The sequence below is a fragment of the Haliotis asinina genome, chromosome 1 (assembly GCF_037392515.1).
Source record: "Haliotis asinina isolate JCU_RB_2024 chromosome 1, JCU_Hal_asi_v2, whole genome shotgun sequence".
Classification (NCBI taxonomy): Eukaryota; Metazoa; Mollusca; class Gastropoda; order Lepetellida; family Haliotidae; genus Haliotis; species Haliotis asinina.
Window position 1 is genome coordinate 79,111,643 of NC_090280.1, and position 22,783 is coordinate 79,134,425.

The window sequence follows — 22,783 nt, forward strand, 5'->3', positions numbered from 1 at the left end:
CGCGTTCGAAAGTAGTGCACGCACCTTGTCAAATTACCGTGCTATCTCGCGAGAGTTAAATGTGCGTGGTTTTTGTGTATAGAGAAGAACCACGTGGTACAGGCCTAAGATGAGCAATTATGCCATTATACATACATATTTGTCACTGTCATCGAAAACGCAACATAATTACTTAAATTCGCATCTTCTGGACAGTATTTTCGTGGTGTTTAGATGAATTTGAGCTGAGGTAAGGCCTCCACATGTTGCACAACTTTGCATTTTAGAACAAAACTATGGCGCTTGCATACGTACTATCCAATCGGGATTCTGATTAATTATGAGTGTGTGTTAGTGTGTGAAGAGAAATGCCATTGCGGTCAGTTATTTGCTGTTATTTGTAGCAGTATTTGCTGTTGAAATTCATAATTGTGTCTGTCATTTATCCATTAAATGCCGCCCACGATATCAAAATAAACACTCATGATGGAATGTTTTTATTTTTGTCAAGGGCAAGAGAGCTCATTGCCGTCTGCTGTGAAATGTAAACAAATGTACCATGTCAGTGTAAACATTTGATCATCAAATTTTACTTTTGACTTTGCGATTAAGATTATATTCTTTAAAATGTTTGGTTACCGAGTGGTATACGCGAAAGCTTGTGCACATATTTGTGAGTGTTGTTATGACGATCTCTATGAACACCGTGGAACCAGTGAAATGGTGGATTAATCAAATACATTTGTTTTGTCGCATTTTAATCGTATCACTTATTTTGCCACTGACTGGAATGGAGTTTCGCTGTATTTGATCAAACCGAAAATGCAGACCTTTCTGTCATGTGCCTCGGAAATAGAAGTCACTTTCACTTTGCAATTCAAGAGAAACAGAGACATACAAGGACAGTTTGAATTCATATCATGAGTCAACCAGGCATGACAACAACTAGTTTTTAATCTCCGATTTCAAGGCATGACTTTACAGTCCTCATCAACTGCATCACTGGCTTTTTGTCAGTGACCTTCATCTCAAGGTCTGGTTGTTTCAGGAAAGAGTGCTCTCAACTTTTGGATTCCCATTGAGAGCCGAATTTGCTGCCAAACAGTTATTGCCATTTTTTATAGGTCTTTACAAAGTTACTCTATCATTTGTTTTATTATTGAATCAGAATCAATTATGATAATTAATTTTCTTTTCATCGATATGTTCAGCCCGTTTACTGCTGTTGTTTTCATGTAAGGCAACAGAAGGGAATCATGGCAGTAGAAATAGATCTTTTTCTTGCTATGAACTGTACGTTATTTAAGAATTCCTCATTTCATTCATGAAATAATAAGTATATTTACATCAAAGTATTGTCGAATATTTGATTCTGTGACAGGTTAGAGTTTTTAACAGCAGATTGGCAGTGAATGAAACAATGACTTTTGATAACTTGAACTTGCTATTATTATCAGCCGAAGCCTGTTTATTCAGACGTTTTGGTTATTGTCTTGATAGCAAGATATTTGGTTAACTGGATCAAACAAAAAAATCACATAAAAATCATTCAGAAGGCGAGTTTTCCAGATATGCGGAGTCTGAGTAAACAGGGTTCAACTGTATATAGATCATGAGACATCACCCTAACTATTTTGAAAAATATTTGTAGTTTTCATAGCTTTATCTGAATTTTTTCTCTTATGCCTCCTTACTGGGAAGACTTTTGTTTTGCTGCCCGTTATTGTTATCGAATACTGTGGGGAAAAATACCGGAATTGTAAGTGATGGAACAGTCAATATGGTTAGCTGGTCCATAACGACATCACTGTGACACAACACGTACACCTCAGTACAGATTTAATTACTTTAATTCATAAATATAAGTCTTAGAGTCATAAACCACCATAAAAGGAGCGCAAAAATGGTGTTGTGCACCTTTGTGTAAGTACCAGGAATGAAACAATTTGCCCAAACGTCAATTTGATTTTCAGTATTGGACCCTCAGTGGGATCATTTTTGTTTGAATTCTTCATATATTAGAAACAGCAGGTTTCATGTGATTATCAGGATTTATTAAGCCAAATATATCGCATTGTAAACGTTTTCAAGAGTCTAAATGACATAACCTTTTTCGAAACAATAAAATATGATGTTTAAAGAGAGAACTTTATAGCAAATCAAAATAGTCATAATGGTTGTTAAAAGTCGCAACTAAGGTCTCAGATTTGACTTCTGATGAATCAAACCAAATCGTGGCAGCCTTGGTTAGCACTCTGTCCAAAGAGAACTACTCAGATATTGCCAATGTTCAATTTTATCATAAGGATTCTGTCTTCCAAAGTTAATGGTATATGCTCTTTTGATGTCATATATTCATTGACCATATTTGCAAAGGTTAGTATTGTTTAGCTAACACTTGAAAATTGTTATTCATGATGTTATTTAAGGTTTTTCTAATCGATTTCTTTTTCTTTTCAGTACGGCGATTAAAGGAGTCTTTCAACATGCCAAATTTACGACTTGTCTTATCCATAGCTTTGCCTTCAGTCACGGCACTGCTGGGATTTCTCTATTTCTTCGGTCGAAAAAAAGACAAGGGGAAAGGGAGAAAGGCTATCACTTTTGACAAGGTCAATGACACTGCTCATGAAGTCAAAGACACGTCTCATGAAGTCAAAGACACGTCTCATGAAGTCAAAGAGACGTCTCGTGAAGTCAAAGACACTTTCCAAGAGAAAGAGAACAGTTATCGTGATGATAAAGAATGCAAAAGAATTCAAACACCAGATGCCACGCATCAAACCTCTGATCAGATTCTGCAAAACCGAGAGAGAGACAAGCAAACGGCCAATGGTCAAAAACCTGTCAGCAGAGAACAAGATTTCATCAAAGATGAAATAAACAGTGTGTGTATATCATCTGTCCAAAAACAGCTTGAGTGTTCTCATTTAGTCAAAAATGCTATTGAAGAACTTCCAAGCCAGACATCAAACTCAGAGGATGTAAATTTGAGTGAACAAACTCTTGGGTCGAAAGATAATAGTATTTGGAATACACCCGAGTCTCTGCCTGAAGTAGTATCACCATCTAGTTCTAGTTCCATGTCATCACCAGATAAGTCTCCTTATCCAGATGTTGTCTCACAGAAGGATGTACCAGTCTCGTCAACAGGATCTTCAGATTCTGTACATACCTCAGACTACCCCACTGTAAGTGCTAGTAAGACTGATGCCTCACCTTGTGAAAGCTCTCAGGAAGGAGTTGGTGCTAAGACTCTCAACCATGACAATTTGGTCCCTGTGGCATCAGACATTTTATCTAATGACAGAGTGTCTGATCAGATCTCTGTTTCCAAAGTTGATCATATCCAAACCAGTAAAAGTGATCCAGTTTCCGCCAGTAATTCCCACATTGAAGTCAGCTCATCTGTGATTGGTGAACCGTCTAGTTCATTGGACTGTCTGTCTATGACTGTCAGTGTTGACTCTGTTCAGGTGTCCAGTGATCACGCTTGCATAAGTACAGACATGAACAAAACAATGGACCGTTCCATATCTTTGGACACAGCATCATCAGTGCAGTCTCAAGAAAAAGTTGCCATCAGCGCTGCCAGTTCAACAGGAGCAGACGCAACATTAGGTGCAGAACGATTAATTGATCAAAATGGTAGTGCAGCCATCGCTGGAAGTTCAGAGTCCCCAAGCTGTGATAGTAATAGTGAGGTAAGTTGAATGCCTCAGCTTGCATTGTTGCAAAGCAGTGAATCTATCCCCTCAGGGATACAGAGTGAAAATTGGTCCAAAGTTACATTAAATGTGTTTGTGAGTTAATGTGTTTGAAAGTTCTGATGCTGATGACAAGGTATGTCATAGCATGGTGATACCATGGCTTGTTGTTCATAATATTGAACATATTGTTTGTTTAATCCAGTCTTGATTGTTTACAATCACTGCCAAACGGCTGGAAAATTGAGTGCAGTTTTAAGACTGTAATAGACATGTTGGCAGTCAACTGACAAAGGCGCACCCCTTCATGATAATAGACTCAACCGTTTGTAACATGGTCACGCACTGCATTAGCATTCACTTGATCACATGACTCTTTTGTAAGGTAGCCAAGACTTTGTTTCAAAGTTGTGCATAGCAGGTTTAAACTGTCAAAAGAAATGAAGATTTAGGAAAGGCTTCTGATTAGCTCCTTCTGTTAGACTTGTATCATATATATGTGGAGACTGGTACTTGAGAATCTTAGTTAAATAGATGATCTGTTGTACGGACCCTGAAGCAAATTTACCCAGGGTAGCCCATGCAAGTCTAGGTGCCCCTAGCATCAATGAAGAAATTAAGAAAGGCTCAGGACTCCTTTTCATTGTCTTGAATGTCTTGATGTCTGAATGGCATCTAGATGTGATGCACATAAAGGCAATCATTTTATGGATGTCAACTTCTTTATTGTGATGGGCACATTTCGAAGTATATTCTTACTCCTTCATCAGGTAAATACACACTGAATGCCCAGCTACGAATCCCCCAGTGGGTACTGTGTGAGAAACACCATTTCTTTTGTCCCCTGCAGTGATATTGCTGGAATATTGCTAAAAGTGTTATGAAACTGGATCATCTGATCTATGTGTTGTGTTTCCAGGCTTCCAATGTCATCAGTTCCCAAATGTGCAGATCAATACATATGCTGTTGATCACTAGATTGTCTAGTTCCAACTCATTTACAGACCACTGCCATATAGATGGAATATTGCAGAGTATGGCGTAAAACTAAATCACTCACTACTGTCGGTATCTCAGTTCAGTGGTTGCACTGTTTGCATGAATCAATAAACATGATATGTAGTGGTACACCAGTCAATCAAATAATTGGTTTATTGATCATTTGACAGTCAAACTTGGATAATCAGTTGATAAAAATCCAATTGATAACACTGTATATTATTTTAAGAAATAACATCAAATAATTTGATTGGCTGGTCAGACTGTCCAAAAAATGCCTACTTTCCTGCACATGTGTTTGCTTTGAGAAAACATTTTGTATTTATGAAAGGCTCAATTCTCGTTGAATACGCAGGTGAAATTGCCGGAGTGTTGCCAAAAGTGTTGAACCGTTGATCATGGTGTACTGTTTCCAGGCTTCCAATGACAGTGGCAGAGGAGGAAGTGTATCGGAACCAATGCCACCCCCGATGATGACATCAGACACTGTAAGATATGAGTTCAACTTTCCCTCTGAGTTATGTGGTCGTCTGATCGGCAAAAATGGTCGCAACATCAACCTGGTAAAGGAAAGGTCCGGGGCAAACATCGCACTGAAAAACAACCCATGTACACCAAACTTCCAGATTTGTGTCATAGAGGGTAGGACTTCATTTTTGTTTTGTTTATGTAATGATCTAGGTCTTGTGTCATCTTGCTGGTTTATCGCCAAAGTCAGTGTTGAACCATGGTCCAATGATCCAGAAGGGATCTGATTGGGAGGCTCACTGACTTGGTTGACACGCGATTGTATCCCAGTTGCATAGATTGATGCTCATGCTAGTGAGACTCGTGAAGGTTCGGGGTAGAATAGGCCTTCAGCAACACATGCTGGCCAGAAAATTTGACTCTGCTTGTCTTCAGAGGCGATTAACAGGATCAGGTGGTCAGGCTCGCTGACTTGGTTGACACATGTCATCGGTTCCCAATTGTGCAGATTGATGCTCATGATGTTGGTCACTTTATTGTCTTATCCAGACTCCGTTATTTACAGATCGCCGCCATATAGCTGGAATATAGCTGAGTGTGGCGTAAAAGTAAACTAACTCACTCACTCATGAGATTGATCACTGGATTGTCTGATCCATACTTGGTTATTTACTGCTGTGATATGGATGGAATATTGCAGAGTGTGGCGTATCTCTAAACTCACTGACTCACTCGCCCACTCTGACAATGATTAAGGACTTTCCACAACATGATACTGAAGGTTGTGAGGTCACTGTGGTTTGCTTGTAAATTGTTGTACAGGCATGCAGTCGGAGATTGATAAGGCCCTGGTGCAGATCAGGAAGAAGTTCCCTCGCGGCCAGTTTCCCCAAGTGGACTTCACCCCCCTGACCCAAGTGGTGCAGGACACGCCTATCCTCATGCCGGACATTATGCAGGTGAGTTCATGCATGTACTGGACAAAAGTAGTGAGGGATACATGTATGTTTGAAATTATGAATACTGGTCTATTTATTCATTGACACACTGTTGAAATATCAATCATAAAAATACCAATATCCCTGGCTTATTTTATCCGGTATAGTTAGTTTTTTAGTTTTTATAGTTAGTTAGTGATACAGGGCCACTAACTGAATAGGATGGTCAGGCTCGCTGACTTGGTTGACAGATGTCATCTAATTGCAATTGCATTATGTATGTCAGTGCTTATGAGAACACTCATTAGATGGTCTGGTCCAGACTAGGATATTTATAGATTGCATTCACACGGCTGAGTGCAGCAATAAAGAAACATGACAAGTTGTACTTGAAGGGAGTCCAGCCTGAAAATCTTCAGAAGTCAGGAGTGTCTGCTGAGCAACATCAAAGCCTAGTTTCTAATCTTGCCCATTTCAAATCTATCGCTAAAGTGACTCAAGCACTTACCAGTAGTCAGAGAATGTTGTGCAATGTTGACAGGTTTTCAGAATGGTTGTATCTATAGGTGCATTCATTGCTGGTGAAATCCTGACAATGCTCCACCAACAAAAGAGCCAAGACATATTTTCAATGTTGTCTTAATCTTATATCTTACATTTACCAAGAACCAGAGCTACTTTAACCCTACACCTTCTGAGCATTCTTGTTACTAAGAAATGCAACATTACTTGATAACACAGAACTAAATTGTATCTTTGGTAATGATGAAGATATGCATTGACCCATATAAGGGAGATAACTCTGAAGTCAAGTCAGACTAGCCTTTTGGTCATGTCAAAACATAGTTTACTCGGCCTTGCTCAACATCTAATCAGTATATTTTAATTGCTCTGTAGTCAGTACATTGAAAATCTGAAAATGTAATAAAATGTGAAATGTCTTGCATTTTTTTCTGTGCATTTTATGAACTATATTTTCTGTGAAGCATTTCAGTTTCCTTATGAAAACGCAGTCAGTACTTCTTCCCAACCATTTGTATATTTGACTACCGTGGAGGAAATGCCTGTTACAGGAAAGTGTGCATTGAGATCCTGTTTTAAATTGGTCATACGTAACCCGTGCTTGTCATAAAACGTGACCAGTTATCTTTTACTCATTTCCTCTTGAAACTTGGGGCTCTGGGAGTTCCCTTCTCCAAAAGAGGACGTACAGTCACACTGGCCCATGAGTAAAACACCACCCACCGACCCCTTTCCTCCATAATTTGGCACCAATATTGGTCTCATGACCGGCCATATTTGTCACACTCACCTCCTTCGTCTAACTTGGGATCCCTATACGTCACCTTTCTCTTGTTTGTTTCAGTCTTTAATCCAAATTTTGATATATATGGTCTGTATATTTAATTGTATGATGAAAAAAAATTGTGTTTAAACTACGTATTTTATGTGTGTTTGCAACTTGTAATCATGGTTCATACTTTGTTTACATTTTGATGAAAACTTGTTTGAGTTGTAGATACCAGTTTTCAGCATCTGATCCACACTGATTGTGTCCGTCTTGTGCTACAGTCTGGCCACACAATGCGCATGATTTATCTGTGTATAGTTAAAGCTGTCAAAATTTATTTAAAACAGACACAAAGAGGGAAATTTAAGCATCTATTTTTTCCACTTTCTACAGAGATGTCTACAGAAATCTCACAAATGATAGTGTCAGTATGGATGAGAACTGTTATTTTACATGCATATGAAGCAGCAGGACTGGAGCCCACCACGAGCTTACAGTCCACATGAAGTGAGAGCTTTGGCATCTACTCTTGCTACAGTGTTTGCAGATCACTATCTCAGAGACATTTGCCACGGAGGACGTCTCAGACATTCACCAACTCAGGCCTCTTGTTGCAACACAACAGTTAACAGTTCCTCTAAGCGCTGAAAATAGCTCACCCTTATCACGTGACTTGTTGATACCTTCACTAACGAGGTGGTTGGTTGAGAGTCCATGCGCACATCAGACAGTGATCAGAAACCCTGTACATATTTAGATAATATGTGATGAATGGGTTGTAACTTAGTAGATGAACACATCTAGCAGTAAGTTACGAGATATATATGAAACTAACAAGACATTAGTTGTGTGACCACACTTGGATGTCAGAGTAAGTAGTCTGTGTCTCTCCACTGCCCCACCCCACCCCGTGATACCAGTTGGATTTTGGGAAAAGAAACAAGATAATTACAGTGTCATCATAGTTCCTGGGTCGGGGGTGGGATATTCAGGATGTTTTGCATGAAGTGGCTTGACCCATCACCATACCTGTTGGATACTGAAAGCGAAAAAGCCAGGATAAGGAAAAATATGTAATTTTCAGAATAAAATTGATATTTTATACTTATCCTGACTCATGAGGTCCACCCTCCCAACCTCCCTTCATGTGACTTGCATTTCCCTCCAAATCAGTGTGTTGGGCTATGAAAATTATGGAGAGACTGACAAGCATGTGACCAATATTGGTGCCACAATGTGGAGGAAAGGAAGGGTAGTTGTGGAGGAGTTTGATTTTACGTCCTCTTTTGAAGAAGGGAAGAATAGGGATTTCAAGTTTTCACTAAAACTTTGGGAAGAACAGGGAGACAAGCAAATAAGCATGAGTCAGGAAAAGTATATAATATCAATTTTATTCAGAAAATTACAGTTTAATGTATTCCACACAATTTTGGGTTCATTCCAGATCCCTTCATCAGGTGAACTGATCTTCAGTTTGTTCATGTGTTATTTTTATTCCAGCTAAACCTTCCAGAGGGTGTGTCAGTGGACATTGTGGTGTCCAACATCGTAGATGCTGGCCACATCTTTGTGCAGCAGCCAACCCACCCCACGTTCCCGTCCCTGGAGCGGCTGAACCACTTCATGATGGCCTGTTACACCCAGGACCAAATGGTACCCCCTTTACCCAGACCAATCGAAGGTATGGAGGGGAACTGTAGAAATGCACTACTACTGAAAGATTAAAATCTCAGTTGAAATGCAATATAAAGAGTGAATGAGTTTAGTTTTATGCCCATATTCCAGCATCACAACAGGTGACATCACACATGTTGTGCCTATCCTGGGAACAGAACCCAAGTCTTTATTGTCACGAGCAAACACTTCGCCTCTAGACTACCCCACCACCCCCTGCATAAATGAAGAATTTGGAACAGAAAATGACCATGCTTAAGTGTTGCGAAAGGCAGAACTCACTGATGTATGAAGGGCAGTAAGGTAACGTAGTGGCTGAAGTTTACTTGCCATACCAAAGACCTTGATTTGAATCCCCTCCTCACACTGAAGACCATGGTTTGATTACCAATGTGGGTGCATTGAGCGAAGTCCATTTCTGGTGTTTCATATGGTATTGTATTGTTTCTAAAAGTGGCGTTAGACTAAAATCTCATTTATGAGGTGTCTGAATCACTGAAGTACAGTTCACATGTAAAAGTTACAATATTCCCTTTCAGTTGGTGTGATCTGTGCAGCGTTCATGGTTGACGGTTGGTTCCGGGCTCAGGTTGTGAATGTGACTGAGAATTCAGATGAGGTGGACATCAAATATGTGGACTATGGAGGTTATGCGCGGGTGCAAGCAGCCATGCTGAAGCAGATCAGGTTCGTCATCAGACAGCAGACTATATATGTCAGGGAAATATAGAAGTGGTAAAGAAAAATTCCTTTTGTTGCAAATACAACAGCTTTCTAAGGAATAAAATGTCATTTAAAGAAATGAAACATGATTCTGTTGCAGAGTGACTTGATGACCATATTGCTGCATTAAAATTGACCAATGCTTTGTAGACCATTGGGATGCGCTATTATTAGTAAATCTGTCTGACCCTGATGATTATCTCCAACATATTCTCTGCTTTCTCAGGAATAATCTGTCGTTTACAAGAAATGAAACATTCTGTTGCAGGAGTGACTTCATGACCCTACCATTCCAAGCTGTCGAGTGCTACATGGGGAATGTCACACCTCTACAGGGTGAGCCCTTTTTGGAGACTAATGCTGTAGCAACCTACATTAGAGTTTGTCCATAGGTAGACTGTTTGATATTGCTAAGGAAATGTGTTTTTTGGTTGATCTTTAGCTTGGTTGTTGGCTGTTCATTATCTCTATGGAAAGATGGGGTATAACTGATTCATTAATTGTTGTGATACCTGGTGGTGTTCCACTGATCGAAAATCTATCAAAACGACTTAAAATGATTATCAAACCTAACAAAAAAACCATGTATTTGATTGATCAGAAATTTGTTCTTCTAGTATAGCACGCTTGAATGTACTAATCTGACCATTAAATTTGACACTATTCACAAACAATCATGTGTTTAAAAGTGTAAAGCTATTTCATTGTTTTGTATTCATCACTACGGTAAATATTTGTGTGACCTGTCAATGACTATATTTTGAATCTGTGGTGAATGTAATGAGATATACTGATAAATATTTGTTGTATAAATGAACTGAATAATTACATAACATTAATTAAAATTAATCAGGGGAAACTCCTTAAAGTTAGTGATAACGTTAATAAGGTATATATTTTGATTATAATCAGTAAACGTTCACCACAGGTTCCCTGATAATCGGGATAGGTTTTGTTTACAATTCCCAACACCAGTAATACTGTTGATTCTGTGGAAACGCCATGTAGATACATATGATAATTGGTCCATTGTTGATTTTTCTATACCCCTGCTTCTGTGGGAACCTTAGTATTATTAATACATGGTTCAGTTATTCAGTATGCCAGTAACTGACTGAAAGATTTGACATAATGTTACTTGGTATGTTACGACCATGTGCTCAGAAACAAACGGACAGAATCAGGATGAGTGAGGGTCAGGGAGGTAGCCTAGTGGTTGAAGTGTTCTCTCATCACTCTGATTGACCAGGTTCAGTTTGTCATGGTTTCAATGTATAATGCCCATTTCTAGTGTCCCCAGCTGGTATAGTGCATTAAAAGATACTTGTTCATACCTTCATGTTTGCTTTGTTTCATTTCATTCGCTACAGTTCATGTGTATACTTTTCAGAGGAGGAATATTTCAGTGACCAAAGTAGTGCAGTATTGGAAGAACTGACCCAAGGCAAACTACTTCAAGCTCAAGTAATTAATCGTGCTGAGGATGGTATTCCATACATCCATATCTACCAGATCAGTGGAAATAGGGTGAGTATTGGTTCTATATCTACCAGATCAGTGGAAATAGGGGGAGTATTGGTTCTATATCTACCAGTTCAGTGGAAATAGGGGGAGTATATCTGCCTATATCTACCTATATCTACCTACTCATGAAAACCATACGCACTCACTCACTCATAACTCCATGACAAGATCTTTGGTAATCAGACTGATGATTAATTTCAGGTGCTGTTTATTAACAGAGAAATGGTCAACCGGAAAGCAGTACGCTGGATTGAAATCCTGCAGTAGCCACAGCCATCAAACCACAGCCTTGGTTGAGACAAAGCCACCCAAACAAACAATCATAATGACACAAAAACTGACGATCAAGTGCACCAAAAACCTGTCATGCTGCTGTACATTGTCAGTTATCCATCAGATTACATTTTCATTTTAAGGTGTATTCTATTTCTAGTCTTGAAGAAGTGAACAAAAGCTGACACAGTAGTAAATGTTTGAGCCGTGGCCTATGCGGAATGATATGAGACTTTATTACCCAGGCATACTCGTTTTTTATATATTTTTGGGGTTTACGGATTTGGTGCTAACTAATTAGCTTAGAACGATCAAATTGTAATTTGTACACCTCATTATTTTTAGCTCACCTCTGAAATAGAAAATTTATGCCATAGCTTATTTGTGTGGTGGAAAATATAGCCTGGACCAAAGATAATGAACCTGCAGGTTTAATTCCCACCATTCATGTCACTTGAATTTCGTAAAGATGTTTGAATCTGACATAATGACATAGCCATTATGTCCATCTTGAAAAAACATTGGTAATTTTATATCTGATATGTATGAATTTGGTTGTGTTCTGGTTTTCTTTGGTGGTATCAAAAAGTTTAACCTTGATTTCACCTTTTCACTTTCATCATGCCCTTTTTTTGCAAGAGGGGTAGCTAAGCGTATGAAGTGTTTACTCCTTATTTTGAAAACCCAGACTTGATTCCCCACACAGGTACAATGTTTGAAGTCAATTTGTAGTGCCCCCCACCCACCTAGCTGGAATATAACTACAAGCGACGTAAAACCAAACTAACTTACTTCATTCCTTTGGAAAGCACACTGTTCTCTTCATCTTCTAAGATGCTGACTTGGTTGACATATTACGGTATTCAGACCCTGCCAATATGACTGGAATATTGCTGGATGTGGTCTAAAACTAAACTCCTTCATCTTCTATGGTGAATTGGTAGACTGATGAAACTGAAATTTAATTCATGTTTCTTATGCCATCACATTTTGTTTAAGTCTGGATTTCTTTCATAAACAATTCAAGATATATGAACAGTTTTAGAATCAAGGTTGTTCAGGGCCTCTTATTCAGAAGACAAATTCATTGCTATAGCCAATGTCCCAAAGTCATTTAGATGTATACTCCTTTGAAAATACAACATATAAGTGCATTTATACAGTTATCATTCTTTTTTTCTTAATTTATATTTTCTTTTCTTTTTTCTTTTTTTTTCTTTCTTTTTTTTTTCAGACAAAGAATTGTTGATTTCATGTAAATATTCTATCTGACATGTAGGCTTCAGAGGTTTGCAGCTCTGTTTTGTCTGGGATGATCCTTAGCCCAAAAGAAACTAAAAATGGGTCCTGCTGATAGGCCATGTTGATCGGAACAAAGTACTGCGAGAAAAAAGTGTCATTTTTGTGATTTGTCAAAAATGAATGAAAGGCTTGGAGTCGTCTTTATTATAATACAAGACTTAGATTTGTGACAAATTTCTACCTATCATACTGTGTGGGTGTATATTTTGCTTTGTATGTATAGAAGACTGCCAAATTTATGTATTTAGTCATCATGATGGATGTCAACAACCTTCTGCTCTGTTGTATGTTTTGGTTGTTTTCATCAGTGTATGTTTTGTCCACAAACTATATTGGGTTTTTTTTTCTCACATACTCCATTTACAGCAGAATGTGCTATGTTAATTGTAACACCATTTAGTTTTGTTTAAGTTTTGCAATTTGAACACATTTACTTCAGCTGATAGTATTTTTCAAACTGATTGTGTTTTATATGTTGTTGTCAATTGTCTGTAAATGATAATCAGTCTATTGATGAATTTTTAATCCAGATCAAAAATGGTTTACCTTGTTCATTAGTCACATCTGTTAATTGTATTAAGGGACTGATCATGTTGATATTCCAGTTGGTTAAAATATTGATGAAAATATTTTTTTATATAAAAAAAAAGTTTTGTCAAAGATGAAAATGTTTTTTCTTCCTTTTTGTTTATGGAATATCTGACCCTAAATAATACACAAATTAACACAAAAACAATTTTCAATATATATAAATATATACTGTTATCTGAACTAATTCTGTATTCAAATGTTTGAATGAGGAATCACTACTGCAATTGTGTATGTGACATTGTAGTTCTCTCAGAATTTTGTAACTGCTTTTTGCTGTAAGTTTTTGTGTACCAAGCTGAATTATTTTGATGTTAATCTGAAAACATACATTTAGCAAACGTCTTTAATGAAGAAATATTTTTTACTCCTTTTAGAAAAGGAATATGTCTTGAAGCAGTTAATAGTTTAGTACAAACCCTTTGCCCACTAGATTGTTTCAGTCAGTCCCAAATAATGTATTGGATTATTATGTACAGTCAGACCATGTTAATCCGAACAGTGCTGTTTTCCGTAAAAAATGTTGCGATACTGAAATGTTCAGTAAGCAGAGACAAGTCCAGTGCACCACAAAGCAGTAGCGTTACCATATATTACTGTAGGTAAGCTGAATGTTTGAAAACCATGAGAGCAGGTAACACTTTTGTCAAACTTTTTTGTAAGAAAACTACATCGCATTGTTTCGTGTTAACAAACAAGAGGAAGTGACTTTTAAAGTGAAGTAGACGAGATTATTTACTTTTCAGTTCTAATTTGCTTGTCTTGTTAAGAGCCGAAAATCGCAGAGCACGTTTCCCGGCAATGTAATGAAAATGTAACTAACAATATATCATTAGATTAATGACTCAACAATTATTGTATTTAAATAGTAAAGAAGATTAGTTACTGCTAGAGTTCATATGGCACAGGAATCGGATGGTTCGGGACGGGACTAACAAGCAAATATTATTCCGAAGTCAGTAAATTCTGGTCTTGTTGAAACTGTGACTATTTGGGGGGACTCAAATTGCTCAAACTGCTGGCTGCTGCGATGCATTTCTGACAATTGTTTTAGTGAAACTATTACTGAATGGTACACATTGCATCACATGGTGAATGTTGAATCTTGTAATGACCACCTGTTGCTGATCTCGGTTGTGTTCAATGACCTTTGTTTTGGTGGTGTTTTTGTTTTTTTCCTTTATTTAATAAACCAACCTGCCTTTTGGCTTCACCCATGTTTAGTATTACAACACATTCACCATCTCGGACATATCTATTCACGTTCCAAATTCTCTCTGTTCATTCTGTACTGGACAGTCTTTAAATCTTAGCTCACCCTCACTCAGAACTGACTCTCACCTACTGAAAAAAAGCATTGTTTTTTTCTACTTCTTAATTGAGGATAGCAATCTTTCCATGAAAGTCTCAGAAATTCCTTCAAGTTCTCATGCAACAAGAGTTACTTCCCCTGGTTTGGATTCCTGCTCATTTTGTGATCAGTCTTAGGTGTAAATTTGATTATGCTATGTAATATGATTAAATTTAAAGCCATGATATATCATTAGCAATACGTTCTCTAGATTCTTGGTCATTTATTCACTCATCTCTAGATTCTTGGTCATTTATTCACTCACCACAATTATTCTGAAACTGTTGAACATAGCTGATCTAGTTGTGCCTTTAGTGATTCAGGATTTTCAAAATAATACATTTCCAGGATATAAAACTATTTCAGCCAGACTGCAGGGCAGGTCAGAAAACATAATAGCATTGACCAAATCTTACCTGCCCACAAAATATCTTCAATATCTTCAAAATACTTGTCTAAAATTTAACCATCCCAGGCCCCGATTTCTCAAAACAAACTTAAGTTTTTACTCAAATCTCCAATTGACTTTCACAATTTGAAACAGCTGAATTTTTAATTCAACTGCAGTTTTGAAATATGAAAACCCAAACAACTTAAGTAATCTACCCACGAAACTCAAATTGTTTCCTATAGTTTGAGTTTTGTGCTGTTTTCAGTTCATTCTGTGAAATACGTTTTCTCAGATTTGAGTAAAATCTCAGACTTAAGTTTGTTTCGAGAAATCGGGGCCAGGTGATTTTGAGAATCTGAAACCAGTTCCTCAAAGTGATGGTCGGGCTACGACAGTCGTGAGACTATGTTATAGTATGGTAGTTAAAATCAACTTCGCTCTACAATCAGTTTGAGGAACAGGGCACGAGCAGTCCATTATGAAAATAACCCATCCCAGGCAGGTAGGTATTTTCGAACATTGCTCTTACTCTGATAAGTACACCTGCATGAATGAGTTTCATGCAGAGAAATGTAAATGAGTACAATATCTGATTTAATGTGTTTGGATGGGTAATGGGGTAGCCTAGTGATTTAAGCATTTGCTTGTCACACAGAAGACCCTGTCCACACATGGGTGCAATGTGTGAAGCCCAGTTTTGGTGATATTGGAATATTTCTAAGGTGGCGTGAAAATTAACTCATAAGTTCTGTTTCATATTTGGTCCAAATAGAGAAGAGCGTTGTATATCCGAAGTAGCATTTGCCCACAGAATTATCCTCAACATTGCCCCAGGAAGTTATATTTTGCGACTGATTCCTAGTCACCAAACACCTAGTGAAGGGTGCCTGATAAGAACTGTCCTATGTATTTGTTTGGAGTACCTTACTTCAAAGCAACTATCCCCGGGAATTGAAGATTATTGAAGCATCTTGAGTTATATCCTCTAAATATCTGCATCTGGTAGACTGTTTACTTCTGCATAAAGTATAGATTGCATGTCAAGGATCCAATTAAAGTTCAGTGGAAGCTGTCTAAACCGGCACTCATCGGGACTGAAGAAATAATCCAGTTTAGACAACGTGCCAGATTGTAGAGTTTATGGTAAATGTACAAATCATGGACTGGACTAAGATTTTATGCTGCTGTTGACAACATGCCGGATTGGACAGATGCCAGTTTCGACAGCTTCCATTGTAAATTTAATTGTTAACTTGTAGCTAATAGCCCTGGGCCCAGTCATATTCCTAGAGGTCATAGCTCGTATAATTTAACATAGACTTAGAACAGTCTTATAAGTACAATCGCTTTGAGGAGGGGAGCCCTGGCAACGGTATATAAGGCACAGGAACAGTATACTTCAGGTATTGGGTACAACTTCTGAAGCCAATTGGCATTCTATAATGTGATATTAGCATTCAGTTCTATTGGGCTGTTGACATATATCACATTTGCAACAAATATTTGTCCTTATTTTTTTATTCATAAACCATTTGAAATTTTGTGACTTGAGTTTGAATTTAAGTTTAAGAAATGTTGTCTCTGTTTGGAATTTATGTGAAGTTACATTGCTGTTCATAGCTGCTGTGATCCAGAGAGTGATATACAACCACTGTGTTATCAAGCTGTGTCATTTTCCTGTCATCATTTGAAGAAAATGTAAGGGAAATTTGATCAATTGTTGAATATTTTTAAAGCTATATGTTTAGGTCCCAAAGTGACAAGCTGAAAGTAATAAAAGTTATGTTGCATGATTACTTTGAAGTAAATTTGGATTTCTTGGAAGTTGGTTTATTGGGTGCCATCCTGTACAATTTTCATATAACTGTTACTGTGTTTTCAACTAGATATTAGACACTAATTTATGCAAAATGTATCATAAATTTTGCGCTCCGATACGTCACTAGTTATTCATGTCAATAAATATCGTCTTAACTCTGTACCAGCATAATAATTTACAAGTCATAGATTTTGGGTTTGGACAGTCATGTTTAGCAAAAGGTGTCAGAGTCAAAGGTACTGGTAATGAGTACTAAATATTTTAGTTGTTCCAAGCATCTCAGGTTATGAGAAAATGCATGTCCTTGGTGGAGGTGTCATTGATTTGCTAAAAGCTGACACTGCGTTGACGTTTCATTATATTGGTGATAGAGACGTAACAATACAGAAGTTTCACATACAATGTGTATTGTGATGTCTTGGAACAATACAATTCGATTTAATGCTGTTAATTGTTTGATATCTTAAGTTAATGTCTTTAAAAAATGTATATTTTGATAGCAAGTAACTGTAAAAAAAAGTATTGATATATATTTATCGTCAAATAAAGTATCAGGCTTATTAATACTACGGCACAGCTCTAACTGGTGAGGTAGCTAAGTAACTTGTTAAACACTCAAAGACTTTGACTTCAGGTCTAATGTGGAAAGACTATTCATAGTTTCATAAAAGGGCTCATACCATTTGTTCATACATAGCTGATTTCATATGCACAGAATACCCAAGGGAGATTACTCATCCCATATTCTAGCCACTGCCAGAGGGTTTAGTTGTGAACTCATTTTGTATTTCTTTTATGCTTGCCATCAGCATTGATATGGTTACCTTGCCATTTATTTGTTTAATTTGAATAACAAGCTGTTTGATTTCAAGGGTATGCTTGTATTAAATACGTTGTTGAGGCACATTGTTTTGCATAGGCACTTTTCAATGAGCATATGACTTCATTTAGATGCTGAGAGTTCTTTTATAGGCATATGCCATCCGATTGTAATTGAATAAGATTTCATTGCTGTGACATTTTTAACTCAGTGGTGTAAATAACATGATAATGTTCTTTATAAACCCTGCTAGTGTTGGGTATTGTGATTTTTCAACAAGACCAAACCAGTGTAATTTGTTGTGCTGAGTCCTTGTTAAATGTGACAAGAGTTTAAAAATAACATAGAGGGTTATATGGGTTCACTCAGTGATTTTCGATTATAGAACAAAAGATGTTTATGGAGCCAATTTCTCAAATAGTATTGTGCTGTTTTGGGAACAGATATATTTAAGCAAAATTGAGGGTTCTTCAGACAAAGATGGTCTGATCTATATCAAAGTGTTATTTCAGAATGAATTCTCAGATATTTAGATAGAAATTTTACTATTTTTGCACTACCATTGACCATAATGCATTTATTGAAAGATTCGATCTGATTTCTCTTACAATAGGATATGTAGACAAGGGAGACCTGTTTGCATTTAGTTAGTAGGAAAGTCCGCTCTGTCTAGCAAGAGAGAGGCAGTACTTCCCAGTGGACTAATTATATTTAATGATGTTTTTCAGTAAAGGCCGTTCGGTTTTGATCAGTGTGTTTGTGTATTGAAAGTCGTTTGTACGTGTTGTCGAAAAGTGGGCCTTCTTGCTATGAATGACCATCCCTATATAACCTGGAGGTATCTAATTGACAATGTTCATAAGAATATTCATTTCCCAAGAGAACAGGCGACAGTTTTTTTTGTTTTGTTTTGTTTGGGGTTTTTTTGGTTTTTTTTGAAGTTTCGGACCTGTCAAGTTGTTTGATTTCCCCCAAATCTGAGTGGCACTGTGAACAAACCTTTGGAGCAGCGACCACTGTTTTTAATGACACTGGCAAGTTAGGTTGTAAAGGTGACTTAGCTAATTAGCTACTGTGAAAATATGGTGCCATCAAAGGGAGGTAATAAAATTATTCGGCCAACATATAGATGCATCCAGGGTATAGTGGAGATTCATCAGAACATATGCCTTGAAGATATCGAGGATGTACTGTGATGTTTCTTGGAATTTGTTTTGTCCACTAATACTAATTAATTTCATGGCTGGGAATGAAGAGTTGTTTTACATGGCTAATTTTAGAGTTGGAGGACATATATCAAGGATTTAACTGAAAAATTCATATCTTAATATTTTCAAATTTTAACGACTAGACAAGTGCTTAATATTTTACTTTCCTCTTTTTGAAAGTTTTATGTGGACTGAAAAGAAGTTTTCGTGATTTGTTGTGGGGAAAACAAGTTCATGTTAGGGGAAATGTATGTTTACAAGTGTTATGTATTTTGCTGAGACAGATACTGGTGACAGGAGGTAAGTGTAGGCCATGTTCTGGAAGGAGAGTGGAGGCACAGGTACAGGTATCCCAGGTTGTGTAAGGCTATGTCATACCAGCTGTATATGTCGTGTACATACTAATCCGCAGTACAACAAAATCAGGTCATATTTTTATAATTTAACAACTATTTTTCCAGTGAAGAACACGAATAGCACATACTCTGGTGATTTGTTTTTGGTGTTTCCATGTTCAATGTAGAAATCAAATTTATGTTGTTTTATTACCTGCCAAGTTTGCAATGAATTAATGTCTTCATTTGTGCTTCCACGTTCTTGATGACACCAACATTTTGAAACTCTTTATCCATGTCAGATGGTAGATGGGAGAATTTCAACTGCACGTGTTTTTGTTTGTTTTTAAAGAGTATTGTATTGATGTATTTTGACAGTATTTCATTTGACTTGAATTCTTCTGAGAATTATGTGATTCTAAACTGTTGTTTGATAAATCAGTAAAGCAATTTGTGAGTAGAAATAATTGTTTATAATTTGTAAAGACATGTTTCTGTGACAATCTGGATTTATATGTTATTATTTTGTTCTTTAAACCCAATTACTCAGGATTCCAGGGACAGAATTTTTTTTTTTTCTGAAGGAATGCTTCCTTTTGCAATGCTTACCCTTGCATGCTCTTGAATCATTGTTTTTGGTGATGACAATTCAGATTGCAATCAGATGTGTTGTGAAAGAGAAATAGAATCTTTAACATGGTGCTTGTTTTTTAGAAACATGCCGAGACATTAAAACAAGTCAGCGTCTAATTCCTTGGAGCGTAGGACTGGAATTCCTTTGAATATGGACACACTCCACTGAGCCACAACAATTTCCTGTTCAAGGCCACATTTTGTTGTGCCTAAATCCAGTGATATTATTTTTGAATCCCACACTTGTCCAGGTTATGAGTTTCAGCACAGTGTTGAGCTCAGGTCCCGATTTCTTAAAATCTGAGTTTTGACTTAAGTTAGACTTTTTACTTAAATTTTAGAAAATACATTTCCCAGAAAGTGCTAAAACTGTTATTCAACTAAACAATAGTAGATGGTTTGGGTTTTGTGAATATATTTCTTAAGTTGTTTGGGATTTCTTGTTTAAAAAGTTTAGTTAAAATTTCAGCTGTTTCAAATTGTCAAACTCAGTTTGGAAATTGAGTAAAAACTTAAGTTTGTTTTGATAGATTGGGGCCAGGTCTTGCAGTGGTATCATCCCATATTGAGCTGTCTGGACCTTTGATGAAGTGCAGTTTGAAGTGGTAACAAACCATAACCACTTGTTCATTTCTAATGTCTTCTACATCAGCTTGCCATGAAAGGCAACTAAGCTTGTTGTAAGAGTTGAATAACAGGATCGGGAGTTCAGGCTCGCTGACTTGGTTAACACGTCATCGGTTCCCATAGTGCAGATCAGTGCTCATGTTGTTGGTCATTGGATTGTCTGGTTGAGACTCGATTGTTACAGACAGCCGCCATATAGCTGAATATTGGTAAGTGCAGCGTAAAACTAAAGTCACTCACTCTGCATCATCTGCACCTTCCTAGTACCCATGAAGGTCTGGGTTAGAACATCGTCTCCAGTAACCCATGCTTGTTGTAATAGAGGCAACAACTGCGATCCTGTGTTCAGGCTTGCCAACATGGTTGACAGGTGTCATTGTATCCCAGTTGTGCAGATCGATAAACATGATGTGGATCACTGGATTGTCTGGTCCAGACTTCAATATTTAGAGACAACTGCCATATAGCTTGAATATTGCTGAGAGCTGTGTAAAGCAGACCCAAAATCTTGCTTAGGATACCAAGCATGGGTAGTTCAAGAGAGAAGGGGATGTAATCAAACAGGCAGAGTAATGTCCCTTAGCTGCCAGAATCTGCCGATCAGTACCAGATTAACTTCAATCAACCAATGGCCTTACAAATCAGTGATTATGGAATTGGCTTAGGCTTTCTCATTGTGGTTAGGAGGGGAAGTGGTGTAGCCTAGTGGTTAAAGCGTTTGCTAGTCACTACTGCAAACATCCAAGGAGAAAACCTTTTCACAGAAATTGTTTGCTGAGATGGTCAGGCTCAGCCAGTTGCAGACTGTCATCATCAAGCATCACTTATGCCTTTGTGGTTTGCTTTGTCCAAACCTACTTAGACCACAGACATTTATGGTATTTCCCTGGAAAATAATTATTATGATAAGACATATTGTTTCTGTAAATCCTTAGAGCAAAAGGAGGCCAGCCATTTAGACTGCTGTTTCTACATTAACTTCAGGTTTTAAATGGTGTGCGTTACTAAATACACCATGATAATGTACTGATTTGACTGTGCAACTATTACTGATACTGTGTGGTCATGTACCACAAACAATATTGCATCTATTGCCTCCTTGAACATTCGCTCACCATTGACAATATTTTCATTACAATGTACCAGGGATGCAAAGAACAGAAGCAAATGTATTCATGTATCTAATAAACATGGTGGCATTTTCGCAAACACATACTTGCTAGACTATTATGATGCTAGTATATGGTATATAACAATGGAATATGAACAAACTACACAAAGCTTGAACCACATATGGTCTTCCAAAACCATCGTGGTAAAACAGGGCCATAGAATCATGAGCTTGTCCAATTCCTTTCTAAAGCTTCACCCTCCCTTCCAACTGCAACAGTTCCTTTACCCACCTCTGCAAGAACCCACATCTTTGTAGAAGAACCTTGTCAGTTTGCCTGTTGAAAGCCTTCGTTGAGTATCTTCCTGTAGCACCTATTTTGCTGTGTAGATGTGACCTATAATTGTTGAATAAACACTCTGTTCGAAATTTTATCCAATCTTTGGTTTTTGTTTGTAATGGACTTTGGAAACTTGAATTTGATAGGGATATATATTCTTCCAGTATACACTATCGACTAATGAAGCTCATGTCGTGGGCATCTGATATGGATGACATCTCTTATTCCTAGCCAAACCTGAGTAGTCACACTATAGTACAGCCTTAGATCATGTTCATGTCGACAAGTGCTGAAAAGTGTTAAAGCTGGTTCTATTCTCCACATTGGTACAATGTGGTGTCACAGTTCTGGTGTCACTGTGATATTGCTGGATTTTCTTTTTTAAAGTAGCGTAAACTCACTGGTGCTGTTTTAAATGCCAAGTGAAATGTGAAGATCCAGGCTAGCTATTCTCGAAACGTTCGTAGCGCTACGAACTTCTTAAGCCCATTCTTAAGACATTAGCTACAATCAAAGTTAAAAATTCTTAGGGCTACGATCACTTCGAGAATAAGCGCCCTGGTTCGAATTCCGCCTTCTGCAGCCCATTCTTGTAGGAATCCACTAACAGATAGGGTAGTCACTTGTCAGGCTCTGAACCTCACTGACTTGGTTGGCACTTGTCATGGTGTCCCAGTTGCGT

General features: G+C 37.5%; 1 protein-coding gene across 1 annotated transcript; it reads left to right on the top strand.

Moving 5' to 3' along the window:
- The first annotated feature begins 51 nt into the window (after window positions 1–51).
- Window positions 52–22,195, top strand: LOC137297802 (A-kinase anchor protein 1, mitochondrial-like). Its single transcript, XM_067829755.1, has 9 exons — window positions 52–229; window positions 2,440–3,683; window positions 5,102–5,327; window positions 5,976–6,112; window positions 8,883–9,063; window positions 9,596–9,743; window positions 10,048–10,115; window positions 11,170–11,306; window positions 11,505–22,195. Exons 2-9 carry the CDS (start codon window positions 2,466–2,468, stop codon window positions 11,568–11,570), a joined length of 2,181 nt encoding a protein of 726 aa, XP_067685856.1. The 5' UTR covers window positions 52–229; window positions 2,440–2,465; the 3' UTR covers window positions 11,571–22,195.
- Window positions 22,196–22,783: the final 588 nt, after the last annotated feature.

What these genes read in the sequence shown, in the direction of transcription:
- LOC137297802 (XM_067829755.1), top strand. Translation starts at nt 2,466, where the DNA reads ATGCCAAATTTACGACTTGTCTTATCCATAGCTTTGCCTTCAGTCACG. An exon ending in GCTGTGATAGTAATAGTGAG is followed by an intron (nt 3,684 to 5,101) that starts GTAAGTTGAATG and finishes TACTGTTTCCAG; the next exon opens with GCTTCCAATGACAGTGGCAG. An exon ending in GCCATGCTGAAGCAGATCAG is followed by an intron (nt 9,744 to 10,047) that starts GTTCGTCATCAG and finishes ATTCTGTTGCAG; the next exon opens with GAGTGACTTCATGACCCTAC.